The 27,550-nt window shown below is 57.1% G+C and overlaps 1 protein-coding gene across 1 annotated transcript in view; it reads right to left on the bottom strand.

Annotated features, from left to right (window-relative positions):
* The window catches only part of LOC137095778 (cytochrome P450 3A9-like), a gene marked incomplete at its 3' end in the record, with an annotated part of 53,975 nt that extends 28,709 nt beyond the window's left edge, over window positions 1-25,266 (bottom strand). The window contains exon 1 of the mRNA XM_067462539.1: window positions 25,068-25,266. Coding sequence (XP_067318640.1) covers window positions 25,068-25,138 — 71 coding nt within the window. The remainder of the gene's footprint in view (window positions 1-25,067) is intronic.
* Between the last annotated feature and the right edge of the window lie 2,284 nt (window positions 25,267-27,550).

The following is a 27,550-nucleotide window of genomic DNA, read 5'->3' as shown; positions in this document are numbered from 1 at the left end:
TCCCTGGTCAAAGGGGTCCCTGGTCAAAGGGGTCCCTGGTCAAAGGGGTCCCTGGTCAAAGGGGTCCCTGGTCAAAGGGGTCCCTGGTCAAAGGGGTCCCTGGTCAAAGGGGTCCCTGGTCAAAGTGGTCCCTGGTCAAAGGGGTCCCTGGTCAAAGGGGTCCCTGGTCAAAGGGGTCCCTGGTCAAAGGGGTCCCTGGTCAAAGGGGTCCCTGGTCAAAGGGGTCCCTGGTCAAAGGGGTCCCTGGTCAAAGGGGTCCCTGGTCAAAGGGGTCCCTGGTCAAAGGGGTCCCTGGTCAAAGGGGTCCCTGGTCAAAGGGGTCCCTGGTCAAAGGGTTCCCTGGTCAAAGGGGTCCCTGGTCAAAGAGGTCCCTGGTCAAAGGGGTCCCTGGTCAAAGGGGTCCCTGGTCAAAGGGGTCCCTGGTCAAAGGGGTCCCTGGTCAAAGGGGTCCCTGGTCAAAGGGTTCCCTGGTCAAAGGGGTCCCTGGTCAAAGAGGTCCCTGGTCAAAGGGGTCCCTGGTCAAAGGGGTCCCTGGTCAAAGGGGTCCCTGGTCAAAGGGGTCCCTGGTCAAAGGGGTCCCTGGTCAAAGGGGTCCCTGGTCAAAGGGGTCCCTGGTCAAAGGGTTCCCTGGTCAAAGGGGTCCCTGGTCAAAGGGGTCCCTGGTCAAAGGGGTCCCTGGTCAAAGGGGTCCCTGGTCAAAGGGGTCCCTGGTCAAAGGGGTCCCTGGTCAAAGGGGTCCCTGGTCAAAGGGGTCCCTGGTCAAAGGGGTCCCTGGTCAAAGGGGTCCCTGGTCAAAGGGGTCCCTGGTCAAAGGGGTCCCTGGTCAAAGGGTTCCCTGGTCAAAGGGTTCCCTGGTCAAAGGGGTCCCTGGTCAAAGGGGTCCCTGGTCAAAGGGGGTCCCTGGTCAAAGGGGGTCCCTGGTCAAAGGGGTCCCTGGTCAAAGGGGTCCCTGGTCAAAGGGGTCCCTGGTCAAAGGGGTCCCTGGTCAAAGTGGTCCCTGGTCAAAGGGTCCCTGGTCCAAAGGGGTCCCTGGTCAAAGTGGTCCCTGGTCAAAGGGGTCCCTGGTCAAAGGGGTCCCTGGTCAAAGGTGGTCCCTGGTCAAAGTGGTCCCTGGTCAAAGGGTTCCCTGGTCAAAGGGGTCCCTGGTCAAAGGGGTCCCTGGTCAAAGGGGTCCCTGGTCAAAGGGGTCCCTGGTCAAAGGGGTCCCTGGTCAAAGGGGTCCCTGGTCAAAGGGGTCCCTGGTCAAAGGGGTCCCTGGTCAAAGGGGTCCCTGGTCAAAGTGGTCCCTGGTCAAAGGGGTCCCTGGTCAAAGGGGTCCCCTGGTCAAAGGGTTCCCTGGTCAAAGGGTTCCCTGGTCAAAGTGGTCCCTGGTCAAAGTGGTCCCTGGTCAAAGTGGTCCTTGGTCAAAGGGGTCCCTGGTCAAAGGGGTCCCCTGGTCAAAGGGGGTCCCTGGTCAAAGGGGTCCCTGGTCAAAGGGGTCCCTGGTCAAAGGGGTCCCTGGTCAAAGTGGTCCCTGGTCAAAGGGGTCCTTGTTCAAAGGGGTCCCTGATCAAAGGGGTTCCCTGGTCAAAGGGGTCCTTGTTTCAAAGGGGTCCCCTGATCAAAGGGGTCCCTGGTCAAAGGGGTCCCTGGTCAAAGGGGTCCCTGGTCAAAGGGGTCCCTGGTCAAAGGGGTCCCTGGTCAAAGGGGTCCCTGGTCAAAGTGGTCCCTGGTCAAAGGGGTCCCTGGTCAAAGGGGTCCCTGGTCAAAGGGGTCCCTGGTCAAAGGGGTCCCTGGTCAAAGGGGTCCCTGGTCAAAGTGGTCCCTGGTCAAAGGGGTCCTTGTTCAAAGGGGTCCCTGATCAAAGGGGTCCCTGGTCAAAGGGGTCCTTGTTCAAAGGGGTCCCTGATCAAAGGGGTCCCTGGTCAAAGGGGTCCCTGGTCAAAAGGGGTCCCTGGTCAAAGGGGTCCCTGGTCAAAGGGGTCCCTGGTCAAAGAGGTCCCTGGTCAAAGTGGTCCCTGGTCAAAGGGGTCCTTGTTCAAAGGGGTCCCTGATCAAAGGGGTCCCTGGTCAAAGGGGGTCCTTGTTCAAAGGGGTCCCTGGTCAAAGGGGGTCCCTGGTCAAAGGGGTCCCTGGTCAAAGGGGTCCCTGGTCAAAGGGGTCCCCTGGTCAAAGGGGTCCCTGGTCAAAGTGCTCCTTGGTCAAAGTGGTCCCTGGTCAAAGTGGTCCCCTGGTCAAAGTGGTCCCTGGTCAAAGGGGTCCCTGGTCAAAGGGGTCCCTGGTCAAAGAGGTCCCCTGGTCAAAGGGGTCCCTGGTCAAAGGGGTCCCTGGTCAAAGGGGGTCCCTGGTCAAAGGGGTCCCCTGGTCCAAAGGGGTCTGGTCAAAGGGGTCCCTGGTCAAAGGGGTCCCTGGTCAAAGTGCTCCTTGGTCAAAGTGGTCCCTGGTCAAAGTGGTCCCTGGTCAAAGTGCTCCTTGTTCAAACCCTGGTCAAAGGGGTCCCTGGTCAAAGTGGTCCCTGGTCAAAGGGGTCCCTGGTCAAAGGGGTCCCTGGTCAAAGGGGTCCCTGGTCAAAGGGGTCCCTGGTCAAAGGGGTCTGGTCAAAGGGGTCCCTGGTCAAAGGGGGTCCCTGGTCAAAGGGGTCCCTGGTCAAAGGGGTCCCTGGTCAAAGGGGTCCCTGGTCAAAGGGGTCTGGTCAAAGGGGTCCCTGGTCAAAGAGGTCCCTGGTCAAAGAGGTCCCTGGTCAAAGGGGTCCCTGGTCAAAGGGGTCTGGTCAAAGGGTTCCCTGGTCAAAGGGGGTCCCTGGTCAAAGGGGTCCCTGGTCAAAGGGTTCCCTGGTCAAAGTGGTCCCTGGTCAAAGGGGTCCCCTGGTCAAAGGGGTCCCTGGTCAAAGGGGGTCCCTGGTCAAAGGGGGTCCCTGGTCAAAGGGTTCCCCTGGTCAAAAGGGGTCCCTGGTCAAAGGGGTCCCTGGTCAAAGGGGTCCCTGGTCAAAGTGGTCCCTGGTCAAAGGGGTCCCTGGTCAAAGGGGTCCCTGGTCAAAGAGGTCCCTGGTCAAAGGGGTCCCTGGTCAAAGGGGTCCTTGTTCAAAGGGGTCCCTGGTCAAAGGGGTCCCTGGTCAAAGGGGTCCCTTGTTCAAAGGGGTCCCTGGTCAAAGGGGGTCCCTGGTCAAAGGGGTCCCTGGTCAAAGGGGTCCCTGGTCAAAGGGGTCCCTGGTCAAAGGGGTCCCTGGTCAAAGTGCTCCTTGGTCAAAGTGGTCCCTGGTCCAAAGTGGTCCTGGTCAAAGTGGTCCCTGGTCAAAGGGGTCCCTGGTCAAAGGGGTCCCTGGTCAAAGAGGTCCCTGGTCAAAGGGGTCCCTGGTCAAAGGGGTCCTTGTTCAAAGGGGTCCCTGATCAAAGGGGTCCCTGGTCAAAGGGGTCCTTGTTCAAAGGGGTCCCTGGTCAAAGGGGTCCCTGGTCAAAGGGGTCCCTGGTCAAAGGGGTCCCTGGTCAAAGGGTCCCTGGTCAAAGGGGTCCCTGGTCAAAGTGCTCCTTGGTCAAAGTGGTCCCTGGTCAAAGTGGTCCCTGGTCAAAGTGGTCCCTGGTCAAAGGGGGTCCCTGGTCAAAGGGGTCCCTGGTCAAAGAGGTCCCTGGTCAAAGGGGTCCCTGGTCAAAGGGGTCCTTGTTCAAAGGGGTCCCTGATCAAAGGGGTCCCTGGTCAAAGGGGTCCTTGTTCAAAGGGGGTCCCTGGTCAAAGTGGTCCCTGGTCAAAGGGGTCCCTGGTCAAAGGGGTCCCTGGTCAAAGGGGTCCCTGGTCAAAGGGGTCCCTGGTCAAAGGGGTCTGGTCAAAGGGGTCCCTGGTCAAAGGGGTCCCTGGTCAAAGGGGTCCCTGGTCAAAGGGGGTCCCTGGTCAAAGGGGTCCCTGGTCAAAGGGGTCTGGTCAAAGGGGTCCCTGGTCAAAGAGGTCCCTGGTCAAAAGGGGTCCCTGGTCAAAGGGGTCTGGTCAAAGGGTTCCCTGGTCAAAGGGGTCCCTGGTCAAAGGGGTCCCTGGTCAAAGGGTTCCCTGGTCAAAGTGGTCCCTGGTCAAAGGGGTCCCTGGTCAAAGGGGTCCCTGGTCAAAGGGGTCCCTGGTCAAAGGGGTCCCTGGTCAAAGGGTTCCCTGGTCAAAGGGTCCCTGGTCAAAGGGGTCCCTGGTCAAAGGGGTCCCTGGTCAAAGTGGTCCCTGGTCAAAGGGGTCCCTGGTCAAAGGGTTCCACTGGTCAAAGGGGTCCCTGGTCAAAGGGGTCCCCTGGTCAAAGGGGTCCCTGGTCAAAGGGGTCCCTGGTCAAAGTGGTCCCTGGTCAAAGGGTTCCCTGGTCAAAGTGGTCCCTGGTCAAAGGGGTCCCTGGTCAAAGTGGTCCCTGGTCAAAGGGTTCCCTGGTCAAAGTGGTCCCTGGTCAAAGGGGTCCCTGGTCAAAGTGGTCCCTGGTCAAAGGGTTCCCTGGTCAAAGTGGTCCTTGGTCAAAGGGGTCCCTGGTCAAAGTGGTCCCTGGTCAAAGTGGTCCCTGGTCAAAGTGGTCCTTGGTCAAAGTGGTCCTTGGTCAAAGGGGTCCCTGGTCAAAGTGGTCCCTGTTCAAGTGGTCCCTGGTCAAAGTGGTCCCTGGTCAAAATCGTCCCTGGTCATGTGGTCCCTGGTCAAATGGTCCCTAGTCAAAGGGGTCCCTGGATAAAGGGTTCCCTGGTCAAAGGGGTCTGGTCAAAGGGTTCCCTGGTCAAAGAGGTCCCTGGTCAAAGTGGTCCCTGGTCAAAGGGGTCCCTGGTCAAAGGGGTCCCTGGTCAAAGGGTTCCCTGGTCAAAGGGGTCCCTGGTCAAAGAGGTCCCTGGTCAAAGGGGTCCCTGGTCAAAGGGGTCCCTGGTCAAAGGGGTCCCTGGTCAAAGGGGTCCCTGGTCAAAGGGGTCCCTGGTCAAAGGGGTCCCTGGTCAAAGGGGTCCCTGGTCAAAGAGGTCCCTGGTCAAAGTGGTCCCTGGTCAAAGGGGTCCCTGGTCAAAGGGGTCCCTGGTCAAAGGGTTCCCTGGTCAAAGGGGTCCCTGGTCAAAGGGGTCCCTGGTCAAAGAGGTCCCTGGTCAAAGGGGTCCTTGTTCAAAAGGGGTCCCTGATCAAAGGGGTCCCTGGTCAAAGGGGTCCCTGGTCAAAGGGGTCCCTGGTCAAAGGGGTCCTTGTTCAAAGGGGTCCCTGATCAAAGGGGTCCCTGGTCAAAGGGGTCCCTGGTCAAAGGGGTCCCTGGTCAAAGGGGTCCCTGGTCAAAGAGGTCCCTGGTCAAAGTGGTCCCTGGTCAAAGGGGTCCTTGTTCAAAGGGGTCCCTGATCAAAGGGGTCCCTGGTCAAAGGGGTCCTTGTTCAAAGGGGTCCTTGTTCAAAGGGGTCCCTGGTCAAAGGGGTCCCCTGGTCAAAGGGGTCCCTGGTCAAAGAGGTCCCTGGTCAAAGTGGTCCCTGGTCAAAGGGGTCCCTGGTCAAAGGGGTCCCTGGTCAAAGGGTTCCCTGGTCAAAGGGGGTCCCTGGTCAAAGGGGTCCCTGGTCAAAGAGGTCCCTGGTCAAAGTGGTCCCTGGTCAAAGGGGGTCCCTGGTCAAAGGGGTCCCTGGTCAAAGGGGTCCTTGTTCAAAGGGGTCCCTGATCAAAGGGGTCCCTGGTCAAAGGGGTCCCTGGTCAAAGGGGTCCCTGGTCAAAGGGGTCCCTGGTCAAAGGGGTCCCTGGTCAAAGTGCTCCTTGGTCAAAGTGGTCCCTGGTCAAAGTGGTCCCTGGTCAAAGTGGTCCCTGGTCAAAGGGGTCCCCTGATCAAAGGGGTCCTTGTTCAAAGGGGTCCCTGGTCAAAGTGGTCCCTGGTCAAAGGGGTCCCTGGTCAAAGGGGTCCCTGGTCAAAGGGGTCCCTGGTCAAAGGGGTCCCTGGTCAAAGGGGTCTGGTCAAAGGGGTCCCTGGTCAAAGGGGTCCCTGGTCAAAGGGGTCCCTGGTCAAAGGGGTCCCTGGTCAAAGGGGTCCCTGGTCAAAGGGGTCTGGTCAAAGGGGTCCCTGGTCAAAGTGGTCCCTGGTCAAAGGGGTCCCTGGTCAAAGGGGTCCCTGGTCAAAGGGTTCCCTGGTCAAAGGGGGTCCCTGGTCAAAGAGGTCCCTGGTCAAAGTGGTCCCTGGTCAAAGGGGTCCCTGGTCAAAGGGGTCCCTGGTCAAAGGGGTCCCTGGTCAAAGGGGTCCCTGGTCAAAGAGGTCCCTGGTCAAAGTGGTCCCTGGTCAAAGGGGTCCCTGGTCAAAGGGGTCCCCTGGTCAAAGGGTTCCCTGGTCAAAGGGGTCCCTGGTCAAAGAGGTCCCTGGTCAAAGTGGTCCCTGGTCAAAGGGGTCCCTGGTCAAAGGGGTCCCTGGTCAAAGGGGTCCTTGTTCAAAGGGGTCCCTGATCAAAGGGGTCCCTGGTCAAAGGGGTCCCTGGTCAAAGGGGTCCCTGGTCAAAGGGGTCCCTGGTCAAAGGGGTCCCTGGTCAAAGTGCTCCTTGGTCAAAGTGGTCCCTGGTCAAAGTGGTCCCTGGTCAAAGGGGTCCTTGTTCAAAGGGGTCCCTGATCAAAGGGGTCCCTGGTCAAAGGGGTCCCTGGTCAAAGGGGTCCCTGGTCAAAGGGGTCCCCTGGTCAAAGGGGTCCCTGGTCAAAGGGGTCTGGTCAAAGGGGTCCCTGGTCAAAGGGGTCCCTGGTCAAAGGGGTCTGGTCAAAGGGGTCCCTGGTCAAAGAGGTCCCTGGTCAAAGGGGTCCCTGGTCAAAGGGGTCTGGTCAAAGGGGTCCCTGGTCAAAGGGGTCCCTGGTCAAAGGGGTCTGGTCAAAGGGGTCCCTGGTCAAAGGGGTCCCTGGTCAAAGGGGTCCTGGTCAAAGGGGTCTGGTCAAAGGGGTCCCTGGTCAAAGGGGTCCCTGGTCAAAGGGGTCTGGTCAAAGGGGTCCCTGGTCAAAGGGGTCCCTGGTCAAAGGGGTCTGGTCAAAGGGGTCCCTGGTCAAAGGGGTCCCTGGTCAAAGGGGTCCCTGGTCAAAGGGGTCCCTGGTCAAAGGGGTCTGGTCAAAGGGGTCCCTGGTCAAAGAGGTCCCTGGTCAAAGAGGTCCCTGGTCAAAGGGGTCCCTGGTCAAAGGGGTCTGGTCAAAGGGTTCCCTGGTCAAAGGGGTCCCCTGGTCAAAGGGGTCCCTGGTCAAAGGGTTCCCTGGTCAAAGTGGTCCCTGGTCAAAGGGGTCCCTGGTCAAAGGGGTCCCTGGTCAAAGGGGTCCCTGGTCAAAGGGGTCCCTGGTCAAAGGGGTCCCTGGTCAAAGGGGTCCCTGGTCAAAGGGTCCCTGGTCAAAGGGGTCCCTGGTCAAAGTGGTCCCTGGTCAAAGGGGGTCCCTGGTCAAAGTGGTCCCTGGTCAAAGGGTTCCCTGGTCAAAGGGGTCCCTGGTCAAAGGGGTCCCTGGTCAAAGGGGTCCCTGGTCAAAGTGGTCCTTGGTCAAAGGGGTCCCTGGTCAAAGTGGTCCCTGGTCAAAGTGGTCCCTGGTCAAAGTGGTCCTTGGTCAAAGTGGTCCTTGGTCAAAGGGGTCCCTGGTCAAAGTGGTCCCCTGTTCAAGTGGTCCCTGGTCAAAAGTGGTCCCTGGTCAAAATCGTCCCTGGTCATGTGGTCCCTGGTCAAATGGTCCCTAGTCAAAGGGGTCCCTGGATAAAGGGTTCCCTGGTCAAAGGGGTCTGGTCAAAGGGTTCCCTGGTCAAAGAGGTCCCTGGTCAAAGTGGTCCCTGGTCAAAGGGGGTCCCTGGTCAAAGGGGTCCCTGGTCAAAGGGTTCCCTGGTCAAAGGGGTCCCTGGTCAAAGAGGTCCCTGGTCAAAGGGGTCCCTGGTCAAAGGGGTCCCTGGTCAAAGGGGTCCCTGGTCAAAGGGGTCCCTGGTCAAAGAGGTCCCTGGTCAAAGTGGTCCCTGGTCAAAGGGGTCCCCTGGTCAAAGGGGTCCCTGGTCAAAGGGGTCCCTGGTCAAAGGGTTCCCTGGTCAAAGAGGTCCCTGGTCAAAGTGGTCCCTGGTCAAAGTGGTCCCTGGTCAAAGGGGTCCCTGGTCAAAGGGGTCCCTGGTCAAAGGGTTCCCTGGTCAAAGGGGTCCCTGGTCAAAGAGGTCCCTGGTCAAAGGGGTCCCTGGTCAAAGGGGTCCCTGGTCAAAGGGGTCCCTGGTCAAAGGGGTCCCTGGTCAAAGAGGTCCCTGGTCAAAGTGGTCCCTGGTCAAAGGGGTCCCTGGTCAAAGGGGTCCCTGGTCAAAGGGTTCCCTGGTCAAAGGGGTCCCTGGTCAAAGAGGTCCCTGGTCAAAGTGGTCCCTGGTCAAAGGGGTCCCTGGTCAAAGGGGTCCCTGGTCAAAGGGGTCCTTGTTCAAAGGGGTCCCTGATCAAAGGGGGTCCCTGGTCAAAGGGGTCCCTGGTCAAAGGGGTCCCTGGTCAAAGGGGTCCCTGGTCAAAGAGGTCCCTGGTCAAAGTGGTCCCTGGTCAAAGGGGTCCTTGTTCAAAGGGGTCCCTGATCAAAGGGGTCCCTGGTCAAAGGGGTCCTTGTTCAAAGGGGTCCTTGTTCAAAGGGGTCCCTGGTCAAAGGGTTCCCTGGTCAAAGGGGTCCCTGGTCAAAGGGGTCCCTGGTCAAAGGGGTCCTTGTTCAAAGGGGTCCTTGTTCAAAGGGGTCCCTGGTCAAAGGGGTCCCTGGTCAAAGGGGTCCCTGGTCAAAGAGGTCCCTGGTCAAAGTGGTCCCTGGTCAAAGGGGTCCCTGGTCAAAGGGGTCCCTGGTCAAAGGGTTCCCTGGTCAAAGGGGTCCCTGGTCAAAGAGGTCCCTGGTCAAAGTGGTCCCTGGTCAAAGGGGTCCCTGGTCAAAGGGGTCCCTGGTCAAAGGGGTCCCTGGTCAAAGGGGTCCCTGGTCAAAGAGGTCCCTGGTCAAAGTGGTCCCTGGTCAAAGGGGTCCCTGGTCAAAGGGGTCCCTGGTCAAAGGGTTCCCTGGTCAAAGGGGTCCCTGGTCAAAGAGGTCCCTGGTCAAAGTGGTCCCCTGGTCAAAGGGGTCCCTGGTCAAAGGGGTCCCTGGTCAAAGGGGTCCTTGTTCAAAGGGGTCCCTGATCAAAGGGGTCCCTGGTCAAAGGGTTCCCTGGTCAAAGGGGTCCCTGGTCAAAGTGCTCCTTGGTCAAAGGGGTCCCTGATCAAAGGGGTCCCTGATCAAAGGGGTCCTTGTTCAAAGGGGTCCCTGGTCAAAGAGGTCCCTGGTCAAAGAGGTCCCTGGTCAAAAGGGTCCCTGGTCAAAGGGGTCCCTGGTCAAAGGGGTCCCTGGTCAAAGGGGTCCCTGGTCAAAGGGGTCCCTGGTCAAAGGGGTCCTTGTTCAAAGGGGTCCCTGGTCAAAGTGGTCCCTGGTCAAAGGGGTCCCTGGTCAAAGGGGTCCCTGGTCAAAGGGGTCCCTGGTCAAAGTGGTCCCTGGTCAAAGGGGTCCTTGTTCAAAGGGGTCCCTGATCAAAGGGGTCCCTGGTCAAAGTGGTCCTTGGTCAAAGGGGTCCCTGGTCAAAGTGGTCCCTGGTCAAAGTGGTCCTTGGTCAAAGTGGTCCTTGGTCAAAGGGGTCCCTGGTCAAAGTGGTCCCTGTTCAAGTGGTCCCTGGTCAAAGTGGTCCCTGGTCAAAATCGTCCCTGGTCATGTGGTCCCCTGGTCAAATGGTCCCTAGTCAAAGGGGTCCCTGGATAAAGGGTTCCCTGGTCAAAGAGGTCCCTAGTCAAAGGGGTCCCTGGATAAAGGGTTCCCTGGTCAAAGGGGTCCCTGGTCAAAGGGTTCCCTGGTCAAAGAGGTCCCTGGTCAAAGTGGTCCCTGGTCAAAGGGGTCCCTGGTCAAAGGGGTCCCTGGTCAAAGAGGTCCCTGGTCAAAGAGGTCCCTGGTCAAAGTGGTCCCTGGTCAAAGGGGTCCCTGGTCAAAGAGGTCCCTGGTCAAAGGGGTCCCTGGTCAAAGGGGTCCCTGGTCAAAGGGGTCCCCTGGTCAAAGGGGTCCCTGGTCAAAGAGGTCCCTGGTCAAAGTGGTCCCTGGTCAAAGGGGTCCCTGGTCAAAGGGGTCCCTGGTCAAAGGGTTCCCTGGTCAAAGGGGTCCCTGGTCAAAGAGGTCCCTGGTCAAAGTGGTCCCTGGTCAAAGGGGTCCCTGGTCAAAGGGGTCCCTGGTCAAAGGGGTCCTTGTTCAAAGGGGTCCCTGATCAAAGGGGTCCCTGGTCAAAGGGGTCCCCTGGGTCAAAGGGGTCCCTGGTCAAAGAGGTCCCTGGTCAAAGGGGTCCTTGTTCAAAGGGGTCCCTGGTCAAAGGGGTCCCTGGTCAAAGGGGTCCCTGGTCAAAGAGGTCCCTGGTCAAAGTGGTCCCTGGTCAAAGGGGTCCTTGTTCAAAGGGGTCCCTGATCAAAGGGGTCCCTGGTCAAAGGGGTCCCTGGTCAAAGGGGTCCCTGGTCAAAGGGGTCCCTGGTCAAAGGGGTCCCTGGTCAAAGGGGTCCCTGGTCAAAGGGGTCCCTGGTCAAAGGGGTCCCTGTCAAAGGGGTCCCTGGTCAAAGGGGTCCCTGGTCAAAGGGGTCCCTGGTCAAAGGGGTCCCCTGGTCAAAGGGGTCCCTGGTCAAAGGGGTCCCTGGTCAAAGGGGTCCCTGGTCAAAGGGGTCCCTGGTCAAAGGGGTCCCTGGTCAAAGGGGTCCCTGGTCAAAGGGGTCCCTGGTCAAAGGGGTCCCTGATCAAAGGGGTCCCTTGTTCAAAGGGGTCCCTGGTCAAAGAGGTCCCTGGTCAAAGGGGTCCCTGGTCAAAGGGGTCCCTGGTCAAAGGGTTCCCTGGTCAAAGGGGTCCCCTGGTCAAAGAGGTCCCTGGTCAAAGGGGTCCCTGGTCAAAGGGGTCCCTGGTCAAAGGGGTCCCTGGTCAAAGGGGTCCCTGGTCAAAGGGGTCCCTGGTCAAAGGGGTCCCTGATCAAAGGGGTCCTTGTTCAAAGGGGTCCCTGGTCAAAGAGGTCCCTGGTCAAAGGGGTCCCTGGTCAAAGGGGTCCCTGGTCAAAGGGTTCCCTGGTCAAAGGGTTCCCTGGTCAAAGTGGTCCCTGGTCAAAGGGGTCCCTGGTCAAAGGGGTCCCTGGTCAAAGGGGTCCCTGGTCAAAGGGTTCCCTGGTCAAAGGGGTCCCTGGTCAAAGTGGTCCCTGGTCAAAGGGGTCCCTGGTCAAAGGGGTCCCTGGTCAAAGGGTTCCCTGGTCAAAGGGTTCCCTGGTCAAAGTGGTCCCTGGTCAAAGGGGTCCCTGGTCAAAGGGGTCCCTGGTCAAAGGGGTCCCTGGTCAAAGGGGTCCCTGGTCAAAGGGGTCCCTGGTCAAAGGGGTCCCTGGTCAAAGGGGTCCCTGGTCAAAGGGGTCCCTGGTCAAAGGGGTCCCTGGTCAAAGGGGTCCCTGGTCAAAGTGGTCCCTGGTCAAAGGGGTCCCTGGTCAAAGGGGTCCCTGGTCAAAGGGGTCCCTGGTCAAAGGGGTCCCTGGTCAAAGGGGTCCCTGGTCAAAGGGGTCCCTGGTCAAAGGGGTCCCTGGTCAAAGGGGTCCCTGGTCAAAGGGGTCCCTGGTCAAAGTGGTCCCTGGTCAAAGGGGTCCCTGGTCAAAGGGGGTCCCTGGTCAAAGGGTTCCCTGGTCAAAGGGGTCCCCTGGTCAAAGAGGTCCCTGGTCAAAGGGGGTCCCTGGTCAAAGGGGTCCCTGGTCAAAGGGGTCCCTGGTCAAAGGGGTCCCTGGTCAAAGGGGTCCCTGGTCAAAGGGGTCCCTGGTCAAAGGGGTCCCTGGTCAAAGGGGTCCCTGGTCAAAGTGGTCCCTGGTCAAAGGGGTCCCTGGTCAAAGGGGTCCCTGGTCAAAGGGGTCCCTGGTCAAAGGGGGTCCCTGGTCAAAGGGGTCCCTGGTCAAAGGGGTCCCTGGTCAAAGGGGTCCCTGGTCAAAGGGGTCCCTGGTCAAAGGGGTCCCTGGTCAAAGGGGTCCCTGGTCAAAGGGGTCCCTGGTCAAAGGGGTCCCTGGTCAAAGGGTTCCCTGGTCAAAGGGGTCCCTGGTCAAAGAGGTCCCTGGTCAAAGGGGTCCCTGGTCAAAGGGGTCCCTGGTCAAAGGGGTCCCTGGTCAAAGGGGTCCCTGGTCAAAGGGGTCCCTGGTCAAAGGGTTCCCTGGTCAAAGGGGTCCCTGGTCAAAGAGGTCCCTGGTCAAAGGGGTCCCTGGTCAAAGGGGTCCCTGGTCAAAGGGGTCCCTGGTCAAAGGGGTCCCTGGTCAAAGGGGTCCCTGGTCAAAGGGGTCCCTGGTCAAAGGGGTCCCTGGTCAAAGGGTTCCCTGGTCAAAGGGGTCCCCTGGTCAAAGGGGTCCCTGGTCAAAGGGGTCCCACCCTGGTCAAAGGGGTCCCTGGTCAAAGGGGTCCCTGGTCAAAGTGGTCCCTGGTCAAAGGGGTCCCTGGTCAAAGGGGTCCCTGGTCAAAGGGGTCCCTGGTCAAAGGGTTCCCTGGTCAAAGGGGTCCCTGGTCAAAGGGGTCCCTGGTCAAAGGGGTCCCTGGTCAAAGGGGTCCCTGGTCAAAGGGGTCCCTGGTCAAAGGGGTCCCTGGTCAAAGGGGTCCCTGGTCAAAGGGGTCCCTGGTCAAAGGGGTCCCTGGTCAAAGTGGTCCCTGGTCAAAGGGTTCCCTGGTCAAAGTGGTCCCTGGTCAAAGGGGTCCCTGGTCAAAGGGGTCCCTGGTCAAAGGGGTCCCTGGTCAAAGTGGTCCCTGGTCAAAGGGTTCCCTGGTCAAAGGGGTCCCTGGTCAAAGGGGTCCCTGGTCAAAGGGGTCCCTGGTCAAAGGGGTCCCTGGTCAAAGGGGTCCCTGGTCAAAGGGGTCCCTGGTCAAAGGGGTCCCTGGTCAAAGGGGTCCCTGGTCAAAGGGGTCCCTGGTCAAAGTGGTCCCTGGTCAAAGGGGTCCCTGGTCAAAGGGGTCCCTGGTCAAAGGGTTCCCTGGTCAAAGGGTTCCCTGGTCAAAGTGGTCCCTGGTCAAAGTGGTCCCTGGTCAAAGTGGTCCTTGGTCAAAGGGGTCCCTGGTCAAAGGGGTCCCTGGTCAAAGGGGTCCCTGGTCAAAGGGGTCCCTGGTCAAAGGGGTCCCTGGTCAAAGGGGTCCCTGGTCAAAGTGGTCCCTGGTCAAAGGGGTCCTTGTTCAAAGGGGTCCCTGATCAAAGGGGTCCCTGGTCAAAGGGGTCCTTGTTCAAAGGGGTCCCTGATCAAAGGGGTCCCTGGTCAAAGGGGTCCCTGGTCAAAGGGGTCCCTGGTCAAAGGGGTCCCTGGTCAAAGGGGTCCCTGGTCAAAGGGGTCCCTGGTCAAAGTGGTCCCTGGTCAAAGGGGTCCCTGGTCAAAGGGGTCCCTGGTCAAAGGGGTCCCTGGTCAAAGGGGTCCCTGGTCAAAGGGGTCCCTGGTCAAAGTGGTCCCTGGTCAAAGGGGTCCTTGTTCAAAGGGGTCCCTGATCAAAGGGGTCCCTGGTCAAAGGGGTCCTTGTTCAAAGGGGTCCCTGATCAAAGGGGTCCCTGGTCAAAGGGGTCCCTGGTCAAAGGGGTCCCTGGTCAAAGGGGTCCCTGGTCAAAGGGGTCCCTGGTCAAAGAGGTCCCTGGTCAAAGTGGTCCCTGGTCAAAGGGGTCCTTGTTCAAAGGGGTCCCTGATCAAAGGGGTCCCTGGTCAAAGGGGTCCTTGTTCAAAGGGGTCCCTGGTCAAAGGGGTCCCTGGTCAAAGGGGTCCCTGGTCAAAGGGGTCCCTGGTCAAAGGGGTCCCTGGTCAAAGGGGTCCCTGGTCAAAGTGCTCCTTGGTCAAAGTGGTCCCTGGTCAAAGTGGTCCCTGGTCAAAGTGGTCCCTGGTCAAAGGGGTCCCTGGTCAAAGGGGTCCCTGGTCAAAGAGGTCCCTGGTCAAAGGGGTCCCTGGTCAAAGGGGTCCCTGGTCAAAGGGGTCCCTGGTCAAAGGGGTCCCTGGTCAAAGGGGTCTGGTCAAAGGGGTCCCTGGTCAAAGGGGTCCCTGGTCAAAGTGCTCCTTGGTCAAAGTGGTCCCTGGTCAAAGTGGTCCCTGGTCAAAGTGCTCCTTGTTCAAAGGGGTCCCTGGTCAAAGGGGTCCCTGGTCAAAGTGGTCCCTGGTCAAAGGGGTCCCTGGTCAAAGGGGTCCCTGGTCAAAGGGGTCCCTGGTCAAAGGGGTCCCTGGTCAAAGGGGTCTGGTCAAAGGGGTCCCTGGTCAAAGGGGTCCCTGGTCAAAGGGGTCCCTGGTCAAAGGGGTCCCTGGTCAAAGGGGTCCCTGGTCAAAGGGGTCTGGTCAAAGGGGTCCCTGGTCAAAGAGGTCCCTGGTCAAAGAGGTCCCTGGTCAAAGGGGTCCCTGGTCAAAGGGGTCTGGTCAAAGGGTTCCCTGGTCAAAGGGGTCCCTGGTCAAAGGGGTCCCTGGTCAAAGGGTTCCCTGGTCAAAGTGGTCCCTGGTCAAAGGGGTCCCTGGTCAAAGGGGTCCCTGGTCAAAGGGGTCCCTGGTCAAAGGGGTCCCTGGTCAAAGGGTTCCCTGGTCAAAGGGGTCCCTGGTCAAAGGGGTCCCTGGTCAAAGGGGTCCCTGGTCAAAGTGGTCCCTGGTCAAAGGGGTCCCTGGTCAAAGGGGTCCCTGGTCAAAGAGGTCCCTGGTCAAAGGGGTCCCTGGTCAAAGGGGTCCTTGTTCAAAGGGGTCCCTGGTCAAAGGGGTCCCTGGTCAAAGGGGTCCTTGTTCAAAGGGGTCCCTGGTCAAAGGGGTCCCTGGTCAAAGGGGTCCCTGGTCAAAGGGGTCCCTGGTCAAAGGGGTCCCTGGTCAAAGGGGTCCCTGGTCAAAGTGCTCCTTGGTCAAAGTGGTCCCTGGTCAAAGTGGTCCCTGGTCAAAGTGGTCCCTGGTCAAAGGGGTCCCTGGTCAAAGGGGTCCCTGGTCAAAGAGGTCCCTGGTCAAAGGGGTCCCTGGTCAAAGGGGTCCTTGTTCAAAGGGGTCCCTGATCAAAGGGGTCCCTGGTCAAAGGGGTCCTTGTTCAAAGGGGTCCCTGGTCAAAGGGGTCCCTGGTCAAAGGGGTCCCTGGTCAAAGGGGTCCCTGGTCAAAGGGGTCCCTGGTCAAAGGGGTCCCTGGTCAAAGTGCTCCTTGGTCAAAGTGGTCCCTGGTCAAAGTGGTCCCTGGTCAAAGTGGTCCCTGGTCAAAGGGGTCCCTGGTCAAAGGGGTCCCTGGTCAAAGAGGTCCCTGGTCAAAGGGGTCCCTGGTCAAAGGGGTCCTTGTTCAAAGGGGTCCCTGATCAAAGGGGTCCCTGGTCAAAGGGGTCCTTGTTCAAAGGGGTCCCTGGTCAAAGTGGTCCCTGGTCAAAGGGGTCCCTGGTCAAAGGGGTCCCTGGTCAAAGGGGTCCCTGGTCAAAGGGGTCCCTGGTCAAAGGGGTCTGGTCAAAGGGGTCCCTGGTCAAAGGGGTCCCTGGTCAAAGGGGTCCCTGGTCAAAGGGGTCCCTGGTCAAAGGGGTCCCTGGTCAAAGGGGTCTGGTCAAAGGGGTCCCTGGTCAAAGAGGTCCCTGGTCAAAGGGGTCCCTGGTCAAAGGGGTCTGGTCAAAGGGTTCCCTGGTCAAAGGGGTCCCTGGTCAAAGGGGTCCCTGGTCAAAGGGTTCCCTGGTCAAAGTGGTCCCTGGTCAAAGGGGTCCCTGGTCAAAGGGGTCCCTGGTCAAAGGGGTCCCTGGTCAAAGGGGTCCCTGGTCAAAGGGTTCCCTGGTCAAAGGGGTCCCTGGTCAAAGGGGTCCCTGGTCAAAGGGGTCCCTGGTCAAAGTGGTCCCTGGTCAAAGGGGTCCCTGGTCAAAGGGTTCCCTGGTCAAAGGGGTCCCTGGTCAAAGGGGTCCCTGGTCAAAGGGGTCCCTGGTCAAAGGGGTCCCTGGTCAAAGTGGTCCCTGGTCAAAGGGTTCCCTGGTCAAAGTGGTCCCTGGTCAAAGGGGTCCCTGGTCAAAGTGGTCCCTGGTCAAAGGGTTCCCTGGTCAAAGTGGTCCCTGGTCAAAGGGGTCCCTGGTCAAAGTGGTCCCTGGTCAAAGGGTTCCCTGGTCAAAGTGGTCCTTGGTCAAAGGGGTCCCTGGTCAAAGTGGTCCCTGGTCAAAGTGGTCCCTGGTCAAAGTGGTCCTTGGTCAAAGTGGTCCTTGGTCAAAGGGGTCCCTGGTCAAAGTGGTCCCTGTTCAAGTGGTCCCTGGTCAAAGTGGTCCCTGGTCAAAATCGTCCCTGGTCATGTGGTCCCTGGTCAAATGGTCCCTAGTCAAAGGGGTCCCTGGATAAAGGGTTCCCTGGTCAAAGGGGTCTGGTCAAAGGGTTCCCTGGTCAAAGAGGTCCCTGGTCAAAGTGGTCCCTGGTCAAAGGGGTCCCTGGTCAAAGGGGTCCCTGGTCAAAGGGTTCCCTGGTCAAAGGGGTCCCTGGTCAAAGAGGTCCCTGGTCAAAGGGGTCCCTGGTCAAAGGGGTCCCTGGTCAAAGGGGTCCCTGGTCAAAGGGGTCCCTGGTCAAAGGGGTCCCTGGTCAAAGGGGTCCCTGGTCAAAGGGGTCCCTGGTCAAAGAGGTCCCTGGTCAAAGTGGTCCCTGGTCAAAGGGGTCCCTGGTCAAAGGGGTCCCTGGTCAAAGGGTTCCCTGGTCAAAGGGGTCCCTGGTCAAAGGGGTCCCTGGTCAAAGAGGTCCCTGGTCAAAGGGGTCCTTGTTCAAAGGGGTCCCTGATCAAAGGGGTCCCTGGTCAAAGGGGTCCCTGGTCAAAGGGGTCCCTGGTCAAAGGGGTCCTTGTTCAAAGGGGTCCCTGATCAAAGGGGTCCCTGGTCAAAGGGGTCCCTGGTCAAAGGGGTCCCTGGTCAAAGGGGTCCCTGGTCAAAGAGGTCCCTGGTCAAAGTGGTCCCTGGTCAAAGGGGTCCTTGTTCAAAGGGGTCCCTGATCAAAGGGGTCCCTGGTCAAAGGGGTCCTTGTTCAAAGGGGTCCTTGTTCAAAGGGGTCCCTGGTCAAAGGGGTCCCTGGTCAAAGGGGTCCCTGGTCAAAGAGGTCCCTGGTCAAAGTGGTCCCTGGTCAAAGGGGTCCCTGGTCAAAGGGGTCCCTGGTCAAAGGGTTCCCTGGTCAAAGGGGTCCCTGGTCAAAGGGGTCCCTGGTCAAAGAGGTCCCTGGTCAAAGTGGTCCCTGGTCAAAGGGGTCCCTGGTCAAAGGGGTCCCTGGTCAAAGGGGTCCTTGTTCAAAGGGGTCCCTGATCAAAGGGGTCCCTGGTCAAAGGGGTCCCTGGTCAAAGGGGTCCCTGGTCAAAGGGGTCCCTGGTCAAAGGGGTCCCTGGTCAAAGTGCTCCTTGGTCAAAGTGGTCCCTGGTCAAAGTGGTCCCTGGTCAAAGTGGTCCCTGGTCAAAGGGGTCCCTGATCAAAGGGGTCCTTGTTCAAAGGGGTCCCTGGTCAAAGTGGTCCCTGGTCAAAGGGGTCCCTGGTCAAAGGGGTCCCTGGTCAAAGGGGTCCCTGGTCAAAGGGGTCCCTGGTCAAAGGGGTCTGGTCAAAGGGGTCCCTGGTCAAAGGGGTCCCTGGTCAAAGGGGTCCCTGGTCAAAGGGGTCCCTGGTCAAAGGGGTCCCTGGTCAAAGGGGTCTGGTCAAAGGGGTCCCTGGTCAAAGTGGTCCCTGGTCAAAGGGGTCCCTGGTCAAAGGGGTCCCTGGTCAAAGGGTTCCCTGGTCAAAGGGGTCCCTGGTCAAAGAGGTCCCTGGTCAAAGTGGTCCCTGGTCAAAGGGGTCCCTGGTCAAAGGGGTCCCTGGTCAAAGGGGTCCCTGGTCAAAGGGGTCCCTGGTCAAAGAGGTCCCTGGTCAAAGTGGTCCCTGGTCAAAGGGGTCCCTGGTCAAAGGGGTCCCTGGTCAAAGGGTTCCCTGGTCAAAGGGGTCCCTGGTCAAAGAGGTCCCTGGTCAAAGTGGTCCCTGGTCAAAGGGGTCCCTGGTCAAAGGGGTCCCTGGTCAAAGGGGTCCTTGTTCAAAGGGGTCCCTGATCAAAGGGGTCCCTGGTCAAAGGGGTCCCTGGTCAAAGGGGTCCCTGGTCAAAGGGGTCCCTGGTCAAAGGGGTCCCTGGTCAAAGTGCTCCTTGGTCAAAGTGGTCCCTGGTCAAAGTGGTCCCTGGTCAAAGGGGTCCTTGTTCAAAGGGGTCCCTGATCAAAGGGGTCCCTGGTCAAAGGGGTCCCTGGTCAAAGGGGTCCCTGGTCAAAGGGGTCCCTGGTCAAAGGGGTCCCTGGTCAAAGGGGTCTGGTCAAAGGGGTCCCTGGTCAAAGGGGTCCCTGGTCAAAGGGGTCTGGTCAAAGGGGTCCCTGGTCAAAGAGGTCCCTGGTCAAAGGGGTCCCTGGTCAAAGGGGTCTGGTCAAAGGGGTCCCTGGTCAAAGGGGTCCCTGGTCAAAGGGGTCTGGTCAAAGGGGTCCCTGGTCAAAGGGGTCCCTGGTCAAAGGGGTCCCTGGTCAAAGGGGTCTGGTCAAAGGGGTCCCTGGTCAAAGGGGTCCCTGGTCAAAGGGGTCTGGTCAAAGGGGTCCCTGGTCAAAGGGGTCCCTGGTCAAAGGGGTCCCTGGTCAAAGGGGTCCCTGGTCAAAGGGGTCTGGTCAAAGGGGTCCCTGGTCAAAGAGGTCCCTGGTCAAAGAGGTCCCTGGTCAAAGGGGTCCCTGGTCAAAGGGGTCTGGTCAAAGGGTTCCCTGGTCAAAGGGGTCCCTGGTCAAAGGGGTCCCTGGTCAAAGGGTTCCCTGGTCAAAGTGGTCCCTGGTCAAAGGGGTCCCTGGTCAAAGGGGTCCCTGGTCAAAGGGGTCCCTGGTCAAAGGGGTCCCTGGTCAAAGGGGTCCCTGGTCAAAGGGGTCCCTGGTCAAAGGGGTCCCTGGTCAAAGGGGTCCCTGGTCAAAGTGGTCCCTGGTCAAAGGGGTCCCTGGTCAAAGTGGTCCCTGGTCAAAGGGTTCCCTGGTCAAAGGGGTCCCTGGTCAAAGGGGTCCCTGGTCAAAGGGGTCCCTGGTCAAAGTGGTCCTTGGTCAAAGGGGTCCCTGGTCAAAGTGGTCCCTGGTCAAAGTGGTCCCTGGTCAAAGTGGTCCTTGGTCAAAGTGGTCCTTGGTCAAAGGGGTCCCTGGTCAAAGTGGTCCCTGTTCAAGTGGTCCCTGGTCAAAGTGGTCCCTGGTCAAAATCGTCCCTGGTCATGTGGTCCCTGGTCAAATGGTCCCTAGTCAAAGGGGTCCCTGGATAAAGGGTTCCCTGGTCAAAGGGGTCTGGTCAAAGGGTTCCCTGGTCAAAGAGGTCCCTGGTCAAAGTGGTCCCTGGTCAAAGGGGTCCCTGGTCAAAGGGGTCCCTGGTCAAAGGGTTCCCTGGTCAAAGGGGTCCCTGGTCAAAGAGGTCCCTGGTCAAAGGGGTCCCTGGTCAAAGGGGTCCCTGGTCAAAGGGGTCCCTGGTCAAAGGGGTCCCTGGTCAAAGAGGTCCCTGGTCAAAGTGGTCCCTGGTCAAAGGGGTCCCTGGTCAAAGGGGTCCCTGGTCAAAGGGGTCCCTGGTCAAAGGGTTCCCTGGTCAAAGAGGTCCCTGGTCAAAGTGGTCCCTGGTCAAAGTGGTCCCTGGTCAAAGGGGTCCCTGGTCAAAGGGGTCCCTGGTCAAAGGGTTCCCTGGTCAAAGGGGTCCCTGGTCAAAGAGGTCCCTGGTCAAAGGGGTCCCTGGTCAAAGGGGTCCCTGGTCAAAGGGGTCCCTGGTCAAAGGGGTCCCTGGTCAAAGAGGTCCCTGGTCAAAGTGGTCCCTGGTCAAAGGGGTCCCTGGTCAAAGGGGTCCCTGGTCAAAGGGTTCCCTGGTCAAAGGGGTCCCTGGTCAAAGAGGTCCCTGGTCAAAGTGGTCCCTGGTCAAAGGGGTCCCTGGTCAAAGGGGTCCCTGGTCAAAGGGGTCCTTGTTCAAAGGGGTCCCTGATCAAAGGGGTCCCTGGTCAAAGGGGTCCCTGGTCAAAGGGGTCCCTGGTCAAAGGGGTCCCTGGTCAAAGAGGTCCCTGGTCAAAGTGGTCCCTGGTCAAAGGGGTCCTTGTTCAAAGGGGTCCCTGATCAAAGGGGTCCCTGGTCAAAGGGGTCCTTGTTCAAAGGGGTCCTTGTTCAAAGGGGTCCCTGGTCAAAGGGTTCCCTGGTCAAAGGGGTCCCTGGTCAAAGGGGTCCCTGGTCAAAGGGGTCCTTGTTCAAAGGGGTCCTTGTTCAAAGGGGTCCCTGGTCAAAGGGGTCCCTGGTCAAAGGGGTCCCTGGTCAAAGAGGTCCCTGGTCAAAGTGGTCCCTGGTCAAAGGGGTCCCTGGTCAAAGGGGTCCCTGGTCAAAGGGTTCCCTGGTCAAAGGGGTCCCTGGTCAAAGAGGTCCCTGGTCAAAGTGGTCCCTGGTCAAAGGGGTCCCTGGTCAAAGGGGTCCCTGGTCAAAGGGGTCCCTGGTCAAAGGGGTCCCTGGTCAAAGAGGTCCCTGGTCAAAGTGGTCCCTGGTCAAAGGGGTCCCTGGTCAAAGGGGTCCCTGGTCAAAGGGTTCCCTGGTCAAAGGGGTCCCTGGTCAAAGAGGTCCCTGGTCAAAGTGGTCCCTGGTCAAAGGGGTCCCTGGTCAAAGGGGTCCCTGGTCAAAGGGGTCCTTGTTCAAAGGGGTCCCTGATCAAAGGGGTCCCTGGTCAAAGGGTTCCCTGGTCAAAGGGGTCCCTGGTCAAAGTGCTCCTTGGTCAAAGGGGTCCCTGATCAAAGGGGTCCCTGATCAAAGGGGTCCTTGTTCAAAGGGGTCCCTGGTCAAAGAGGTCCCTGGTCAAAGAGGTCCCTGGTCAAAAGGGTCCCTGGTCAAAGGGGTCCCTGGTCAAAGGGGTCCCTGGTCAAAGGGGTCCCTGGTCAAAGGGGTCCCTGGTCAAAGGGGTCCTTGTTCAAAGGGGTCCCTGGTCAAAGTGGTCCCTGGTCAAAGGGGTCCCTGGTCAAAGGGGTCCCTGGTCAAAGGGGTCCCTGGTCAAAGTGGTCCCTGGTCAAAGGGGTCCTTGTTCAAAGGGGTCCCTGATCAAAGGGGTCCCTGGTCAAAGTGGTCCTTGGTCAAAGGGGTCCCTGGTCAAAGTGGTCCCTGGTCAAAGTGGTCCTTGGTCAAAGTGGTCCTTGGTCAAAGGGGTCCCTGGTCAAAGTGGTCCCTGTTCAAGTGGTCCCTGGTCAAAGTGGTCCCTGGTCAAAATCGTCCCTGGTCATGTGGTCCCTGGTCAAATGGTCCCTAGTCAAAGGGGTCCCTGGATAAAGGGTTCCCTGGTCAAAGAGGTCCCTAGTCAAAGGGGTCCCTGGATAAAGGGTTCCCTGGTCAAAGGGGTCCCTGGTCAAAGGGTTCCCTGGTCAAAGAGGTCCCTGGTCAAAGTGGTCCCTGGTCAAAGGGGTCCCTGGTCAAAGGGGTCCCTGGTCAAAGAGGTCCCTGGTCAAAGAGGTCCCTGGTCAAAGTGGTCCCTGGTCAAAGGGGTCCCTGGTCAAAGAGGTCCCTGGTCAAAGGGGTCCCTGGTCAAAGGGGTCCCTGGTCAAAGGGGTCCCTGGTCAAAGGGGTCCCTGGTCAAAGAGGTCCCTGGTCAAAGTGGTCCCTGGTCAAAGGGGTCCCTGGTCAAAGGGGTCCCTGGTCAAAGGGTTCCCTGGTCAAAGGGGTCCCTGGTCAAAGAGGTCCCTGGTCAAAGTGGTCCCTGGTCAAAGGGGTCCCTGGTCAAAGGGGTCCCTGGTCAAAGGGGTCCTTGTTCAAAGGGGTCCCTGATCAAAGGGGTCCCTGGTCAAAGGGGTCCCTGGTCAAAGGGGTCCCTGGTCAAAGAGGTCCCTGGTCAAAGGGGTCCTTGTTCAAAGGGGTCCCTGGTCAAAGGGGTCCCTGGTCAAAGGGGTCCCTGGTCAAAGAGGTCCCTGGTCAAAGTGGTCCCTGGTCAAAGGGGTCCTTGTTCAAAGGGGTCCCTGATCAAAGGGGTCCCTGGTCAAAGGGGTCCCTGGTCAAAGGGGTCCCTGGTCAAAGGGGTCCCTGGTCAAAGGGGTCCCTGGTCAAAGGGGTCCCTGGTCAAAGGGGTCCCTGGTCAAAGGGGTCCCTGGTCAAAGGGGTCCCTGGTCAAAGGGGTCCCTGGTCAAAGGGGTCCCTGGTCAAAGGGGTCCCTGGTCAAAGGGGTCCCTGGTCAAAGGGGTCCCTGGTCAAAGGGGTCCCTGGTCAAAGGGGTCCCTGGTCAAAGGGGTCCCTGGTCAAAGGGGTCCCTGGTCAAAGGGGTCCCTGGTCAAAGGGGTCCCTGATCAAAGGGGTCCTTGTTCAAAGGGGTCCCTGGTCAAAGAGGTCCCTGGTCAAAGGGGTCCCTGGTCAAAGGGGTCCCTGGTCAAAGGGTTCCCTGGTCAAAGGGGTCCCTGGTCAAAGAGGTCCCTGGTCAAAGGGGTCCCTGGTCAAAGGGGTCCCTGGTCAAAGGGGTCCCTGGTCAAAGGGGTTCCTGGTCAAAGGGGTCCCTGGACAAATGGTCCCTGGTCAAAGTGGTCCCTGGTCAAAGGGGTCCCTGGTCAAAGGGGTCCCTGGTCAAAGTGCTCCTTGGTCAAAGTGCTCCTTGGTCAAAGTGGTCCTTGGTCAAAGTGGTCCCTGGTCAAAGGGGTCCCTGGTCAAAGGGGTCCCTGGTCAAAGGGGTCCCTGGTCAAAGGGGTCCCTGGTCAAAGGGGTCCCTGGTCAAAGTGGTCCTTGGTCAAAGGGGTCCCTGGTCAAAGGGGTCCCTGGTCAAAGGGGTCCCTGGTCAAAGGGGTTCCTGGTCAAAGGGGTCCCTGGTCAAAGGGGTCCCTGGACAAATGGTCCCTGGTCAAAGTGGTCCCTGGTCAAAGGGTTCCCTGGTAAAAGGGGTCTGGTCCCTGGACAAATAGTCCCTGGTCAAAGTGGTCCCTGGTCAAAGTGGTCCTTGGTCAAAGGGTTCCCTGGTAAAAGGGGTCTGGTCCCTGGACAAATAGTCCCTGGTCAAAGTGGTCCCTGGTCAAAGGGGTCCCTGGTCAAAGGGGTCCCTGGTCAAAGTGGTCCCTGGTCAAAGGGTTCCCTGGTAAAAGGGGTCTGGTCCCTGGACAAATAGTCCCTGGTCAAAGTGGTCCCTGGTCAAAGGGGTCCCTGGTCAAAGGGGTCCCTGGTCAAAGTGGTCCCTGGTCAAAGGGTTCCCTGGTAAAAGGGGTCTGGTCCCTGGACAAATAGTCCCTGGTCAAAGTGGTCCCTGGTCAAAGGGGTCCCTGGTCAAAGGGGTCCCTGGTCAAAGAGGTCCCTGGACAAATGGTCCCTGGTCAAAGTGGTCCCTGGTCAAAGTGGTCCCTGGTCAAAGGGTTCCCTGGTCAAAGTGGTCCTTGGTCAAAGGGGTCCCTGGTCAAAGGGGTTCCTGGTCAAAGGGGTTCCTGGTCAAAGGGGTCCCTGGTAAAAGGGGTCTGGTCAAAGGGGTCCCTGGACAAATGGTTCAGGTCAAAGTGGTCCATGGTCAAAGTGGTCCCTCGTCAAAGTGGTCCCTGCTCAAAGGGGTCCCTGGTCAAAGTGGTCCCTGGACAAAGGGGTCCCTGGTCAAAGTGGTCCCTGGTCAAAGGGGTCCCTGCTGGTCAAAGTGGTTCCTGGTCAAAGGGGTCCCTGGTCAAAGGTGTCTGGTCAAAGGGGTCCCTGGTCAAAGGGGTCCCTGGACAAATGGTCCCTGGTCTAAGTAGTCTCTGGTCAAAGGGTTCCCTGGTAAAAGGGGTCTGGTCCCTGGACAAATAGTCCCTGGTCAAAGTGGTCCCTGGTCAAAGTGGTCCCTGGTCAAAGTGGTCCTTGGTCAAAGGGTTCCCTGGTCAAAGTGGTCCTTGGTCAAAGGGGTCCTTGGTCAAAGGGGTTCCTGGTCAAAGGGGTTCCTGGTCAAAGGGGTCCCTGGTAAAAGGGGTCTGGTCAAAGGGGTCCCTGGACAAATGGTTCAGGTCAAAGTGGTCCATGGTCAAAGTGGTCCCTCGTCAAAGTGGTCCCTGCTCAAAGGGGTCCCTGGTCAAAGTGGTCCCTGGACAAAGGGGTCCCTGGTCAAAGTGGTCCCTGGTCAAAGGGGTCCCTGCTGGTCAAAGTGGTTCCTGGTCAAAGGGGTCCCTGGTCAAAGGTGTCTGGTCAAAGGGGTCCCTGGTCAAAGGGGTCCCTGGACAAATGGTCCCTGGTCTAAGTAGTCTCTGGTCAAAGGGTTCCCTGGTAAAAGGGGTCTGGTCCCTGGACAAATAGTCCCTGGTCAAAGTGGTCCCTGGTCAAAGTGGTCCCTGGTCAAAGGGGTCCCTGGTCAAAAGGGTCCCTGGTCAAAGTGGTCCTTGGTCAAAGGGGTCCCTGGTCAAAGGGGTCCCTGGTCAAAGGGGTCCCTGGTCAAAGGGGTCCCTGGTCAAAGGGGTCCCTGGTCAAAGGGGTTCCTGGTCAAAGGGGTCCCTGGTCAAAGGGGTTCCTGGTCAAAGGGGTCCCTGGTCAAAGGGGTCCCTGGACAAATGGTCCCTGGTCAAAGTGGTCCCTGGTCAAAGGGTTCCCTGGTCTAAGTAGTCTCTGGTCAAAGGGTTCCCTGGTAAAAGGGGTCTGGTCCCTGGACAAATAGTCCCTGGTCAAAGTGGTCCCTGGTCAAAGTGGTCCTTGGTCAAAGGGGTCCCTGGTCAAAGTGGTCCCTGGTCAAAAGGGTCCCTGGTCAAGTTGGGCCTGGTCAAAGTGGGCACTGGTGAAAGTGGTCCCTGGTCCAGGTGGTCCCTGGTCAAAGTGATCCCTGGTTTAAAAAAAAAAAAGGTTGGGAACCACTGGTATAAGTGGATGAGAGTTCAGGAGGAAAAAAAGGTGACAGAGTTACCTAACAGGATACTTTTGGTAATGTGGCTGCAACAACATTTCATTCTATAAGAATTAAGTTACTCTCTTTGAGTCATTAGTAACACTTCCAATAAGTCAATACGTGAGTCACATTTTAAAAGTAAAGGCTTTTGCATACATGATAAAAAGAATGACATTTTTTATTTCAAGTTTCTGAGGGTCAGAAGAGGAAAGCTTAAGGATGTGTCACCATGATTTTGCTCAGAGAGAATACCACCTTTCTTTTTGTATACAGAATGGAGGACTATTTTGACGATGCATTACATTTTGTTATGCTTTAGCATTTCAATCCATATGTGTTTATTGTTTTAGTTAAAGGATTTAGTATTATGTGAATGACATTGTTTCTGCAAAAATTAATCAATAAGTAAAGTTACTTACAGCATCAAGAGACCTAGGGATAGGATTAGAAGAGCCCAGGTCTCCACGGAGAAGTAAGAAAGGAGATCCATCCTGGTTAATATTCTCTCTGTTTGGACTCTGGCAGCCAATTGGCACAACGTTGGACACCGTTCTTGCTACTGAAGATCTTATCTGCTTCGGCTCAGGTAGGTCAGTGACTTACTCTGGCATGGAGACACATTTATTACCCTTCAGAAGGGGTGGAGCAAATGCCCAGGTGAGATGGCCACTGGCTCGCATTTAATCTGGGGGACTTCAGTCGGGCACAATGGGCAGTTCGTTTGATTCTCCATTACATAACTTTCCAGTTCTCCCAGTTATGTCAGAGCAGGGATTCTCAAACTTGTTCAGCTGCAGAGCCCTTTCTGAAGCAAAAGTTTCTTGTGGAGTCCCAAGAAATGTTGTTTACCATAGATATGATGGTATACATTATATATTATATAATGTATACGTATCAGGCATGGCCAAACTTTTGAAGAACATCATTAACCAACATAAACTTAACAGTGTTTCAGTGGAAGAGCCCTGGAACACCCTTCTGCCATCCAGGAAAAGCACAATCAAAGCACCCCCAACAGATGGCCACCCAGTCTTTGTAATAATGATAATAACAGCAACAAGAACAACAATAACAATAGTAATAATAATAATAGGAGAAACCTCAGGAGCCATCCAGTCCAACACTCTTCTGCCATCCAGGAAAAGCACAATCAAAGCACCCCTAACAGATGGCCACCCAGTTTTTCTAATAATAATAATAACAACAACAATAACAATAGTAATAATAATAGGAGAAACCTCAGGAGCCATCTAGTTCAACCCCCTTCTCCCATGCAGGAAAAGCACAATCAAAGCACTCCCAACAGATGGCCACCCAGTTTTTGTAATAATAATAATAATAACAATAAAAACAACAACAATAACAATAGTAATAATAATAGGAGAAACCTCAGGAGCCATCAAGTCCAACACTCTTCTGCCATCGAGGAAAAGCACAATCAAAGCACCCCCAACAGATGGCCACCCAGTTTTTCTAATAATAATAATAACAACAACAACAACAACAACAACAATAACAATAGTAATAATAATGGGAGAAACGTCAGGAGCCATCTAGTCCAACCCCCTTCTGCCATGCAGGAAAAGCACAATCAAAGCACTCCCAACAGATGGCCACCCAGAATTTGCAATAATAATAATAATAATAATAATAGGAGCAACCCCAGGGGCCATCCAGTCCATCCCCCTTCTGCCATCCAGAAAAAGCACCATCAAGCACCCCCAACAGAGGGCCACCCAGACTTTGCAATAATAATAATAATAATAATAATAATAGGTACAACCCCAGGGGCCATCTAGTCCAACCCCCTTCTGACATGCAGGAAAAGCACAATCAAAGCACTCCCAACAGATGGCCACCCAGAATTTGCAATAATAATAATAATAATAATAATAATAATAATAGGAGCAACCCCAGGGGCCATCCAGTCCATCCCCCTTCTGCCATCCAGAAAAAGCACCATCAAGCACCCCCAACAGAGGGCCACCCAGACTTTGCAATAATAATAATAATAATAATAATAATAGGAACAACCCCAGGGGCCATCTAGTCCAACCCCCTTCTGACATGCAGGAAAAGCACAATCAAAGCACTCCCAACAGATGGCCACCCAGAATTTGCAATAATAATAATAATAATAATAATAATAATAGGACAACCCCAGGGGCCATCTAGTCCAACCCCCTTCTACCATGCAGGAGAAGCACAATCAAAGCACCACCAACAGATGGCCACCCAGTCTGAAGAAGAAGAAGAAGAAGAGCTGAAACCTCAGTGGCCATCCACTCCAACCCATCCAGGAAAAGCACAATCAAAGCACCCCCAACAGATGGCCAGCCAGACTTTGCAATAATAATAATAATAATAATAATAATAATAATAGGAGCAACCCCAGAGGCCATCTAGTCCAACCCCCTTCTGCCATTCAGGAAAAGCACAATCAAAGCACCCCCAACAGATGGCCAGCCAGACTTTGCAATAGTAATAATAATAATAATAGGAGCAACCCCAGAGGCCATCCAGTCCATCCCCCTTCTGCCATCCAGGAAAAGCTCCACGCAATAGGCATTGCAACTTCATGAGTCATACGACGTGCCATCTATCAACGCTGTAGAACGAATGCATTTTGTCACCACTTGAACTTCCATGGTTCCATATTATGAAATCCTGGAAGCTATAGTTTTGTGAGACACCAGCACTCTTTGGCAGATCATTATTATTATTATTATTATTATTATTATTATTATTCCACCTTTCTCCTCGTAGAGACTCAGGGTGGCTAACAAACACAATCGGAACAAAACAAATGCAAAAAAAAGAGCAAAATATTACTGTGTGAGTATACAATTAAAATACAGTGAAATACAATAAATACAACTACAACTACATTTAAAACTCTCGC

Source organism: Anolis sagrei, unplaced genomic scaffold (genome assembly GCF_037176765.1).
Source record: "Anolis sagrei isolate rAnoSag1 unplaced genomic scaffold, rAnoSag1.mat MAT_SCAFFOLD_25, whole genome shotgun sequence".
In the NCBI taxonomy this organism is placed as follows: Eukaryota; Metazoa; Chordata; class Lepidosauria; order Squamata; family Dactyloidae; genus Anolis; species Anolis sagrei.
This window is presented reverse-complemented; position numbering and strand designations above follow the sequence as displayed.